The sequence below is a fragment of the Mycteria americana genome, chromosome 2, assembly GCF_035582795.1.
Source record: "Mycteria americana isolate JAX WOST 10 ecotype Jacksonville Zoo and Gardens chromosome 2, USCA_MyAme_1.0, whole genome shotgun sequence".
In the NCBI taxonomy this organism is placed as follows: Eukaryota; Metazoa; Chordata; class Aves; order Ciconiiformes; family Ciconiidae; genus Mycteria; species Mycteria americana.
This window is the reverse complement of record NC_134366.1, coordinates 759728-770783: the sequence shown is the minus strand read 5'-3', so window position 1 is coordinate 770783 and position 11056 is coordinate 759728. Positions and strand designations below refer to the sequence as shown.

Here is an 11056-nt window from a genome sequence, read left to right as displayed (position 1 = left end):
CCCCCACAGAGGGGACCCCGGCCAGGACCCTCCGAGTGGCGGTGGCCGGGGGGGTTTGGGCAGGAGGTGCCTGTTGGGACACGCCTGGGAAGGACACGCAAGAGGTGCTCATTGGGGTGTCCAGGGTGGGGGGCCCATCGGGGTGCCCGGGGCAGGGTGTCCCTTGGGACGCAGCGAGCGGTGCGTGCGAGGGGCACCCAGGTGCCTGTTGGGGTGAAGGGGGCAGGGGGTGCAAGGGGCACCCGTTGCATGGGACAGGGTACACCCAGGGTCCTGTTGGGGTGCTGGGTAATTTTGCCTGGGGGTTGCGTGTGGGGATGCACGGGGCGGAGTACACGGGGTGCCTGTTGGGGTGCCACGGGGCAGAGGGTGCAAGGGGCACCCACGGGAGTCCATGAGGCACTGAGCACCGTCGGGGTGCACAGGACAGAGGGTGCAATGAGCACCCTTAGGGGTGTGTGGGCAGGGTGCACTGGGACGTGTCTATGGGTGCAGGGGGTGCCAGGGCCCCCCCAGGGGTGCAGGGGGCACCCAGATGCCTGACAGAGTGAACGGGGGAGAGGGTGCTCCCAGGGGTGCACAGGGCAGGCTGCACCGAGCGGTGCCCGTTGGCATGGGTGGGCACGGGGTGCAAGGGGCACCCCGGGGGTGCAGAGGCGGGGTGCACCCACGTGCCCATCAGGGTGCGTGGGACATGGGGTACAAGGCCCCCCCCCAAGGATGCAGGGTGCACCGGGAGTTACCCATGTGGGGACAGGGGACGCGATGTGCCAGGGGCACCCACGGGGGGACAGAGGACAGGGTGCTCTGGGGGGTGCTATTCATGGTGCACCCATCAATTTGGCTGGGGACTGGGGGGGACCGGGGGGGTGCGAGGGCAGCGTGCACCGGGCATCGAGGTGCACGGCACGCGGGGGGAGCAGGGGGCAGGTGGGGGTCCAGGGGACAGGCTGCGTGGGGGGCTACCCACCGGGGATGCACAGTCACGGGGGTGCACGGGGCTCCCCCAGAGGTGCAGGGACAGCGAGTACCGCGGGTGGGACGCTGGGGCGCAGAGGGTACCTGGCACTGCGTGGGACGGGGTGCGGAGGGAAGTGCCCACCGGGATGCGCAGTCACGGGGGTGCAGGGGCACCGTGTACCGGGGCGGGGGGGCATCAGGGTGCACGGCACACGGGGGTGGCAAGGGGCACCCAGGGGTGCAGGGATGGGGTGCGCAGGGATGTGCCCACCGGGACGCACGGTCGCTGGGATGCAAGCAGCACTGGGGGGGGGTGCAGGCACAGGCTGCACGGGGGGTGCCCGCCGGGATGTGCAATCACAGGGGTGCACAGGGCTCCCCGGGGGTGCAGGGGCAGTTTGTACCGTGGGTGGGGGCATCGGGGTGCAAAGGACATCGGGGTGCAAAGGAAGGGGGTGCAAAGGGGCACCCGGGGGTGCGCAGGGAAGTGCCCACTGGGGTTGCAGTCATGGGGGTGCTGGGGGTGCAGGGACAGTGTGTACCGCGGGTGGGGGCATCGGGGTGCACGGCACACGGGGGTGCAAGGGGCACACAGGGGTGCAGGGAGGGGGTGCACAGGGAAGTGCCCACGGGGGATGCACAATCTCGGGGGTACACGAGGCTCCCCCGGGGGTGCAGGGACAGTGAAAACGGCGGGGGGGAGCGTCGGGGTGCAGAGGAAGGGGGTGCGAGGGGCACCCGGGGTGCACAGGAAAGTGCCCACCGGAACATACAATCACGGGGGTGCAAGTGGCACCCAGGGGGGGTGCGGGCACAGGCTGCACGGGGGGGTACCCACGGGAATGCACAGTCACGGGGGTGCATGGGCCTCTGCCAGGGGTGCAGGGGCAGTGGGTGCCGTGGGTGTGGGCATCGGGGTGCAAATGAAGGGGGTGCAAGGGGCACCGAGGGGTGCACAGGGAGCTAGCCACCGGGACGCACAATCACGGGGGTGCAAACGCCCCCCGGGGGGGAGGGGTGCAGGGATGGGATGCACGCGGGGGTGCCCACGGGGACACGTAATCATGGGGATGCAAGGGACTGCCCCAGGGGTGCAGGGACGCGTATCATGGGTGGGGGCATCGGGGTGCAAAGGAAGGGGGTGCAAGGGCGCACCAGGGGTGCGCAGGGAAGTGCCCACTGGGATGCGCAATCACGGGTGTGCACGGGGCTCCCGCGCGGTGCAGGGACAGTGTGGGGGCACCGGTGTGCAAAGGAAGGTGCACCCAGGGGTGCAGAGACGGGGTGCGCAGGGAAGTCCCCACCGGAATGTACGATTACTGGGGTGCACGCAGCACCCGCGGGGGCGGGGGGGGTGCAGGGCCGGGGTGCACCGGGGGATCCCCACGGGGATGCACAATCGCGGGTGTGCAAGCAGCCCCCGGGCGCGGGGGATGCAGGGACGGGATGCGCAGGGAAGTGCCCCCCGGGACGGACAATCACGGGGGTGCAAGCAACCCTCGGGGGGGGTGGTGCGCAGGCACAGGCGGCACGGGGGGTGTCCACGGGAATGCACAGTCACGGGGGCGCAAGGGGCTCCCCCGGGGGTGCAAGGGGCAGTATGTACCGCGGGTGGGGGCATCGGGGTGCAAAGAAAGGGAGTGCAATGGCCACCCAGGGGTGCGCAGGGAAGTGCCCACCGGGATGCACAGTCACGGGGGTGCAAGGGGCGGTGCGTACCGCGGGTGGGGGCATCGGGGTGCACAGCACACGGGGGTGCGAGGGGCACGCAGGGCCGCAGGGGACGGGGTGCACAGGGAAGCGCCCACGGGGGTGCACGTGCCTCCCCGGAGCATGCGGTGACCGCGGTGCCGGGGTGCGTGTGCACGGGTGGGTGCGTGGGGGGGGGTGCGCGGTTCCCGCCTTCTTCCACTCCCCCGCGTAACTCCCCGGCGCGTCGCTTCGCGCCGCAGCTCCGCGGCGGTGCCGCCAGGGGGCGCCCAAGGGCGGGCGCGCGCAGGGCCCGCGCCGCGCCGCGCCGCGCCGCTCGGAGGCGGAGGAAATGAAGGCGAGTTCCGCCGAGGCGGGAGCCATTACCCGCCGCCGCCGCCGGAGCTGAGCCCCCCTCCGAGCCCGGCCCCTCCGCCGCCGTCCCCCGCTTCCCCCCCCCCCCCCTTCGCACGCCCGTCCCGGCACAGGTAGGCGCCGCCGCCCTGCCCCGGGGAGTGTTGAGGGGTGGGGGGAAAGGCCTGCGGCCGGGGCCGGTGCCTGCCCCCGGCCCCCCCCCCCCCCCGGGGGCAGGCACCGGCCCCAGCCCCTTTGTCCCCGGTGCCCGGCGGAAGCGCGAACAAAAGCCGCCCGCTGAAGGCCCCGGCCCTGCCCTGGGGGTGCAGCCGGTAACCGGTTGCCTCCCCCCCCCGCCCGGGGCCACCCCCGCCGCTGAGGGGGGAGAGGCCGTTGCACCGGGGGGAGGGTGGGTGAGGGTCTGAGGCGCTCGGCCAAGGCCCTGAGGTGGCCGCCGGAGGGGTCTCGGCGGGCCCTGGAGATGCTGAGGGCGGTTGAGGGCTTTGCCATGGTGCTGGGGGGCTGAGGGGATCGGCGGGGCCAAGGCCTGCGCCGTGGCACTTGGGCTGCGCCATGGCCGAGAGCCTTGCCGGGGCTCACGGCATGGCCTTCAAGTGCTCCCCGTGGCTGGGGGCTTTGCCACGGGCCCAGGACCTGTGCTGTGGCCACGGTCGTTGCCAGGGTCTTGAAGCGCTCAATGGGAGCTTGAGGCGTTCACCGTGGCCAAGGCCTTCGCCAAGGTCTTCACCACGGCCTTGAAGTGCTCGCCACGGCCTTGGTCTTTGCTATGGCCTGGAGGCCATTGTGAGAGCTTGAGGTGTTCACCGTGGCCAAGGCTTTCGGCGTGGCCTTGAAGGACTCACCGTGGCCGTGGTTTTCACCATGACCCTGAGGCCCTCACTGGGAGCTTGAGGTGTTTACCATGACCAAGGCCTTCGCCATCGGCTTGAAGCACTCGCCATGGACACGGTCTTCGCCGTGGTCCCAAGGCACTCAGTGGCAGCTTGAGGTGTGCACCATGGCCAAGGCCTTTGCCATAGTCCTTGTCACAGCCTTGAAGCGCTTGCCATGGCCACAGTCTTCACCATGGGCCCAAGGCCCTCACTGGGATCTTGAGGTGCTCACCGTGGCCAAGGCTTTTGCTAATGTCTTTGCCATGGCCTTGAGGCGCTCGCCATGGCCAAGGACTCGACCATGGGCCCAAGGTCCTCACTGGGAACCTGAGGTGCTCAGTGGGGCCCTGAGGGTCTCACCGTGGTCAAGACCAAGGCCTGCATCATAGCCAAGGTCTTCACTAGGGCCTTGAGATGCTCACCATGGCCAAAGCCTTTGCCATGGCCCCATGACCACAACTGTGGCTGAGGTCTGTGCCATGGCCTTGAGGCCCTTGCTGGGAACTTAAAGTGCTCGCCGTGGCCAAGGCCTTCACCATGGCCCTGAGGCCCCGTGCTGCAGCCTTGGTGCTTTCACCGTGGCTGCGGCCCTTGCCGTGGAACCGAGGTGCTTGCCATCACCGAGGCCCTTGCTGTGGACCTGAGGTGCTGACTGTGGCCAAGTCCCTCGCTGTGGTGCTCACTGTGGCCCAGAGGTGATGGCCATGGCCCTGAAGCTGTTGCTGTGGCTTCTGCTGTGGCCCTGGGGTGCTTGCCAAGGCTGTGTCCTGCAGGCACTCGCCTTTGCTGTCAACATGGCCACGAGGCCCTCGCTGTGGCCTTGAGGCGCTCCCCATCGCCCTCAGCCTGGCCCCGAGGTGCTCCTTGTCACCCTCTGTGTGGCCCTGAGCCGCTCACCATGGCCCCGAGGTGCGTGCCGTGGCCCTCACCACGGCCTCTGTTGCGGTCCCAATGCACGCACCGTGACCACGACCCTCTCTGCGGCCCCCGTGGTAGCTGGCTGGGGGCCCCCAGGTGCCTCTGGCTGGAGAGGGCCGGGGGCCCTCGCCATCACCCCGCACTGCCGCCACCCACCGCTGCCCTTTCCTTTTCTCCCCTCCCAGGTGCTCTCGAGCCGGGGCGAGGGGATGAGGTGCCCCCCTGCCGCGTGGTGTGCCGAAGCGGCTCTTTAGATCCTCCCCGGCCCAAGCCTCCCCTGCCATGGATGCCTCGGGGGCTCTTGCTTCGGCTCCCTCCTCCGCGGCTCCCTCGGGCTCCCGCAGCCCCATGTTCCCCCCAGGAGCTGACAGAGAGGAGTGGGGACCGAGGTTCAATTGTGCCCCTTCCACCTCTGCCGCAGCCTCGCAGGCGATGCCAGCGTCTGGCCGGAAGAGGAAGGCCAACTTCTCCAATGACGAGACTGAGACGCTGGTCTGGAATGTGGTCCGGCATTTCAGCGCCCTGTATGGGTCTGAAGCCCTGCGGGCTCACCCCGTGCGGCGGAAGCAGCTCTGGACCCAAATCCAAAGCCGCGTCAACTTCCTGGGCTACACCGAACGCTCCATCGACGACCTCAAGCACAAGTGGCGTGACCTGCGGTTGGACGTCAAGAAAAAGATCACCTCCAAGAAGCACCTGCCCATGAACCGCGCCGGCGGGCCCCTCCACAAGCCGCGCCTCACGCCCCTGGAGAAGATGGTGGCTTCCACCTTCTTGCAGGCCAGCCACGACTCGGAGCCCGAAATCATCTTGGACCCAGGTCAGTTGTGGTGGTTCTCTGGGGAGAGGAGAGTTGGAGGAGCAGAGTCCTGTGCTGCGTCCCCACCTGCGCTCTCCGAGTGATGTCCGGCCTGGTAATGTCACCAGGCTGCGGTTCCCCCAAGCTCCGAGGTCTGCCGAGCGTTTGTGTTCTGTGCTAGCCGGCACGGTGTGGATCGCGAAAGGAGACTTTGGGGTTTTGCTCTCGTATCCGGTTTGTGTCGGGATTACAGCATCCGGCAGGGCCGTGGTCCTGTCGTATCCGAGTAGCAAACCACCACGGTTGGAAACTGCGTGTGCTGGAATTAAAAATCCACTGTGGAAATAACCTGGGATCAACAGGAACACCTCAGACTTTGTGGGAGCAGGTCTTTTTTGTTTTTTTTTTTCCTTTCTTTAATTTGGTACAGTGCCTGTCCTTGCTGGATACCGTCTAAAGGCAGCCGGTAAAAGACGGGATAGGATTTTATTTCCCCCGTTCCTTTCAGGGTCGGTGTCCCCCATGGTTAGCTGAGGTCAGAGGGAGCGGGAGCAGCTGCTTCAGAGCAAAGTCACACTGTCCTCCCACAGCATCTTGCCCCCCGGGTGCCACGCGTGGCCGGGGGGAGCCAGCGGGTCTCTGGGCGGGCTGTGCCTCCGTCACCTGCAGAGCAAACCTGGGCCTCGGGCTCCCGCAGAGCGCAGAGCCCTCTTGCCGATCCCGCTCTTGGGTAACGCCTGTTTAGCTCAAACGCCCAAGGGATGCTCAGGGGGAAGATGTTGGCGATGACCCGACATCGGTCTCGCAGCAGTGCTGGGCTGGGCCCACGGGTACACCCCGGCTGGGCTTTGTTCCTGGCCAGGAGGCAAACACCCCCCCTGCCCTTTCATTTCCATGAAGGGGCTGTGTCCAGCTTCTCTGTGTCCCCAGAGGACACCGGGGTTAGTTGTTCCTGCTCCTTCCTCTGCTCTTTGATTGCAGCTCGGCCCGTCAGGTTTCAGTGGGGATGGGTGGGCGGCATGGGTCTCGTTTCACTCGGTTCAGGCTCGGGCTGTCTCTGAACCAGACGCCCATCTTGCTGCAAAGCAGAAAAGCTCTGGGCTGGAGGAAGAAGTCCTGCGGGACATTGAGGTGATGCCAGCCTCCTCGGGGCTGGGCGGGTTCAGGATGGTCCCGGGGGAGTGAGGGTGAGCGATCGCACGGGCCGGCCTTGCAGGACGAGTGTCAGTGCAACCGTGTCCCCCACACAGCATGGCTCCCCTGCAGATTCCTGTCAGCCCCTTCTTCTGGGGAGCCCCATCCGCCCTTCTGCAGGGGCACGTGAGCCGCCGGTGCTGTCGTTGCAGCGGCTGAGGCCGGATTCTCTCTGTCCTGCAGATCTGTTCTTCCCCGGTGCGACCAAGCAGTCCTTCATGCACCTGCAGCCCGGTGTGAGCCACCCCAGCATCTACATCGACACCAACGGGCAGCCCTCGTCCCTGCCGGACGTGGAGGGCTCCGCCGTGCCCCGGCTGGCGGTGCAGAGCCCCGACCCCTCCGTCATCTGCGAGTACAGCCGAGGGGAAGGACAGAGCAGTTCGGGTAAGGCTGCGGGACAGGCTGCTGAGGGGCTTTAGGCGGCAGAGTGAGGGCGCGGGGTCTGGATGGAGATCCGCTGGGAGCCGGTTAAAGGTTGTGGTGGTGGTTTGCACCAAGAGCCCAGTCCCGGCACAGCGTCACGCTGCTGGCAGGGCTGGGTGCAGCCCTCGGCACGGCGCCGGGGGTGGCACGGTGGGGGACGCCCCGATCGGAGACGCTTCCCTGCGCCTTCCCAGCCTGCGCGATTGTCTCCTGGTCTGCGAGTCCCAAAGGGCTGCGGATGCGTAACGGGGAACCCGGAGCACAGTTTCGTAACCGCCGAGGGTTGCTCGGTGGCGGGAGAAGGTGGCAAATCCAAGGGAAGGCAAAGGCCGTGCCCATCCCTGTGTCACGCAGGGGCCTGGGGAGCTCGCTGCGGGGGGATGAAGGGCGTGCGAGGCAGGTAGGGGCGAGGGCTGCACAGATGGGGCACATTGGCCTGCTGTGTCCCTCCGGGATGTCCGTGAGGGGGATGTCCGTGTGTCATGGAGGGGCAGGGGGCCGGGGCAGTGGCTGGGGCTCACCGGAGGGCTTCTCTTCTCTTCCAGCTGAGTCGGGACCGGAGCTGCGGACTCCGGACATGTCAGCCATTTCCCCGTCCCTGCGAAACGAGTCCCTCGTCTCCTACGCCTCCATGTCGGAGGAGGAGGAACGGGAAGGCCGGGAGGTGGAGAGGGGCCACGGCGGGGCCGTGGGGATGCAGCCCGGGCCCGAGGCCCCCATGTCTGCGGAGGAAGACATGAAACTGTCCCGCCAGGCCATGCTGATCCGCAGGTGCAGCTCCCAGGGCTCCGTCACCTCCCTGCCCGAGGACCCTCTCAACCCCGTGGACGCTCACTCGGACTGGGGCCACGAGGGGGTGTCCGACCTGCCCCCCCTGGGCCGCGGGCTCGACTCCTCGCACCCCGAGGAGCAGGCGGGGGGCCCGGGCCCGGAGATGGGCGCTTTGCCCAGGGTACTGATGGGGCCCACCTGGGAGAAGCCAACGGCCGAGGAGGAGCCCCCGGCCCGCTCCCCGCTGCACGGCGCCCTGACCGAGGAGTCGCTGCCCTCTTCCGCCTCCCCCCCGGGGGATGCCCCCGCCGCCCCCGGCCCGCCCCGCGGCCTGGGCTGCTCCCGCCTGCGGGAGGACCGCCGGGAGAGCTGGAGGACTAACATCCATCACCTGCTGGACCTGGAGGAGCAGTGGGACCAGCTGTACCACCAGGAGCTGGCCATGTGGCAGGAGGAGCGGGCCACCCAGCGCGAGGAGAGGGCCCGTGACCGCGAGCTCCAGTTTCGCCTGCTGGGCGTCCTGACGGACATCCGCGACGAGCTGCGCTACCTGCGCCAGGAAAGGGCCAGCGCCCGGCAGAGCCAGGCGCCGCCGGCCGAGCCCCGGCCGGACCCCAGCCCGCTCCTCGAGCAGCCCAAAGCCGAGCCCAGCTTCCCCGAGCCGCAGGCCGGGACCGCCAGCTGGGGAGAGACCGCCGTGCCCAGCCGAAGCCCCTTCGGGAACCGGGGCCGGGGCCGGCGTCGGGGCCGGCCGCGCGGCTCTGCCTCCAGACACAGACGGCTCTTCCTCACCAACAGCTAGGGACGGGCAGGGACGCTGTCCCACGAAGGACATGCTGTGCCTGCAGCCCTCCCGGCGCCCGCGCGCGGGGCTCCGGCCGCGCGGTGGGTGCCCGGCCACGGACAGAGGGGCGCGCGCGTGGGGGAACGGTGTGCGTGGGTGTGCGTGGGAGCTGCCTGGGTCACGGGAGGCGTGCGCGAGCGTGCGGCTGCCGGCGAGGTTGGCGCCTGCCCCGCCGGCATGCCCGGGGCCCTGCGAGCGTGGGGAAGGTACAAGGGGGCACGGCCGGCCGGTGCCGCGCACGCCTGTCGTGCCCTGGGAGCGTGCTGGGCGCACGCGAACGCCCGGGGAGGGAGGCGGCGATACACAAGCGCGTGTGAGGTGTGCAAGCGTGCGGGAGGCCTGCCCGTGCCCGCGGCCCTGCCTCTGCCTGCGCGGGCAGCCCGGGGCAGGGCCCGCGAGCGTGGCTGGCCGGGCGCGCGTGAGCGAGCGGGGCGCGCAGCGGAGAGGTGTGTGCGTGCGCGGGTGTCAGCGGGGCCGTGTGACAGCGCTAGTCGAGTAGGATTACTACCTTCGGGGGGTGGGGAGTTAGGAACACTTAGTCGCTGATGTGCGAACATTTTATGCAAATCATTTAATGACCTAATTTGCATATAACCATAAACTTCTGTTAAAAAAAAATCCCCAAAAAACAGAAAAGCTGTCTCTGTGTGTGGACTCGGTGCCGGGGCGGCGCGGTGAGGAGGGTCCCGGGCGAGCGGGACCCGCTGCCCCCCGTGAGCCTTCCTGCGCTGCCTGCGGAAGCCGCGCTCCCCTCTCGGCCAGGAGCTGTGCCGGATGCCGGCCGTGCTGTGCCGAGCCGGCAGCGATACCCATCGTGGCGCTTGCAGGGGTGGCGAGCCGCCCGCGTTGGACACCTGAGGATTAATCCTGCCTTTGCGAAGGCAGCCCGTTGCAGGGCCGGGGGGAGCCGTGTGCTCCCCTCGTCCTCCTCCCCGGTCGCCCCGTGGACAGGCAGCTGCCAGATCCTCCGGCGGCGCGGCCGTGCGAGCAGCTGCTGCCCGTGGGGAGAGCCGGTTCCCTCGCCCTGCCTCCCCGCAGCACGCGTCGTGGGTCCCTGTCCCCTCCTGGTTGCCCACGTAGCCTCAGGGAAGTTCCGGAGCCTCCTCCGCTGCCCTGGTCCCTGCTCGCTTCTGCCAACGCTGCTCGGCTGCTGTGTCATGCTGCTAATTCGTCGCCTGCCCGTGGTTCCTCCCCGCTCAAATCCCCGGTGCTGCCGGCACGCTGCCGCGCTGGCCTGCCCTGCTTTTGGGCTGCCCCGAGCAGGCCGGGGGGAGCAGGCGGGCAGCCCCCCACGATCCAGCCTGCCTGGGCTGGGTGCCGTGCTGCGATACGGGGTCGTTCGCCCCGTGGGCTTGCCCCGCGCAGCCCGGTACGGGCTGCGCGGGGCAAGCCCACGGGGCGAACGACCCCGGGCTCAGCCCCGAGCTTCACCCTCCTTATTTTGGGGACCCCGGCTCCATGGGATCAGGGCTGGCGAGGGAACAGGACCTGCAGCCTCAGGCTGTGTTGTCCATGCTTGGAACCGGCAGCTTCACCTGCCTGCCTGGTTCTGGGGTGGTGGGGCAGCGGGCACAGCTCGGGGACAGCACGTATGGTCCCCCAGGCAGCGTGCAGGGTCCCCAGCAGCGTGCAGGGTCCCCAGGCAGCGTGCAGGGTCCCTGGCATCATACCAGGGTCCCTTGGGCAGCCTGCAGGGTCCCCAAGGAGCGTCCAAGGTCCCCAGGGAGCGTCCAAGGTCCCCAGGGAGCTCCAGCCCTGCTCACTTTGCCTCCTCCTCTGGCCGCAGCCCACATCGGGGCGACAGCTAAAAAGCCCACCCTGGGCTGATGCCCGCACAGCCGCAGCACGCAGGGACCCACAGCTACGTCCCTGCTCGGCGGCAGCTCCTTTGCCACCCAGGCGGGATGGGGCAGGTGGGTGCAGCCGCCTGGGGAGGGGGGCAACGGGGCAGCACTGCCGGGGCCAGCCATGGGGCAGCAGCCACCGGGCAAAGCAGCACGAGCCGTGGCGCTTGCTGGGTCATCGTCTCCGCTCGGGGCCTCCCAGGGTGACTGTCTCCCTTGGCGAGGGGGACGGTGACGCCCGTGCCTGGGGAAGGGGACACGGCTTTCCATGGCTGCAGTTAAAACGCCGTGTAAGTAACTTATAGACCCAAATCAAGGGTAGGAGGGACCTGGGACCGGTTCAGGGATGGTGGGCAGGAGCTGG

At 68.8% G+C, this 11056-nt stretch overlaps 1 protein-coding gene across 2 annotated transcripts; it reads left to right on the top strand.

Moving 5' to 3' along the window:
* Positions 1-2933: 2933 nt before the first annotated feature.
* Positions 2934-9477, top strand: LOC142405163 (uncharacterized). 2 transcript variants are annotated; one of them, XM_075492124.1, is made up of 4 exons: positions 2934-3137; positions 5236-5634; positions 6991-7194; positions 7779-9477. In XM_075492124.1, exons 2-4 carry the CDS (start codon positions 5247-5249, stop codon positions 8804-8806), a joined length of 1620 nt encoding a protein of 539 aa, XP_075348239.1. In that variant the 5' UTR covers positions 2934-3137; positions 5236-5246; the 3' UTR covers positions 8807-9477. The 2 variants fall into 2 exon arrangements, with proteins under 2 accessions (XP_075348239.1, XP_075348237.1); XM_075492122.1 differs by having other exon boundaries at positions 5000-5634.
* Positions 9478-11056: the final 1579 nt, after the last annotated feature.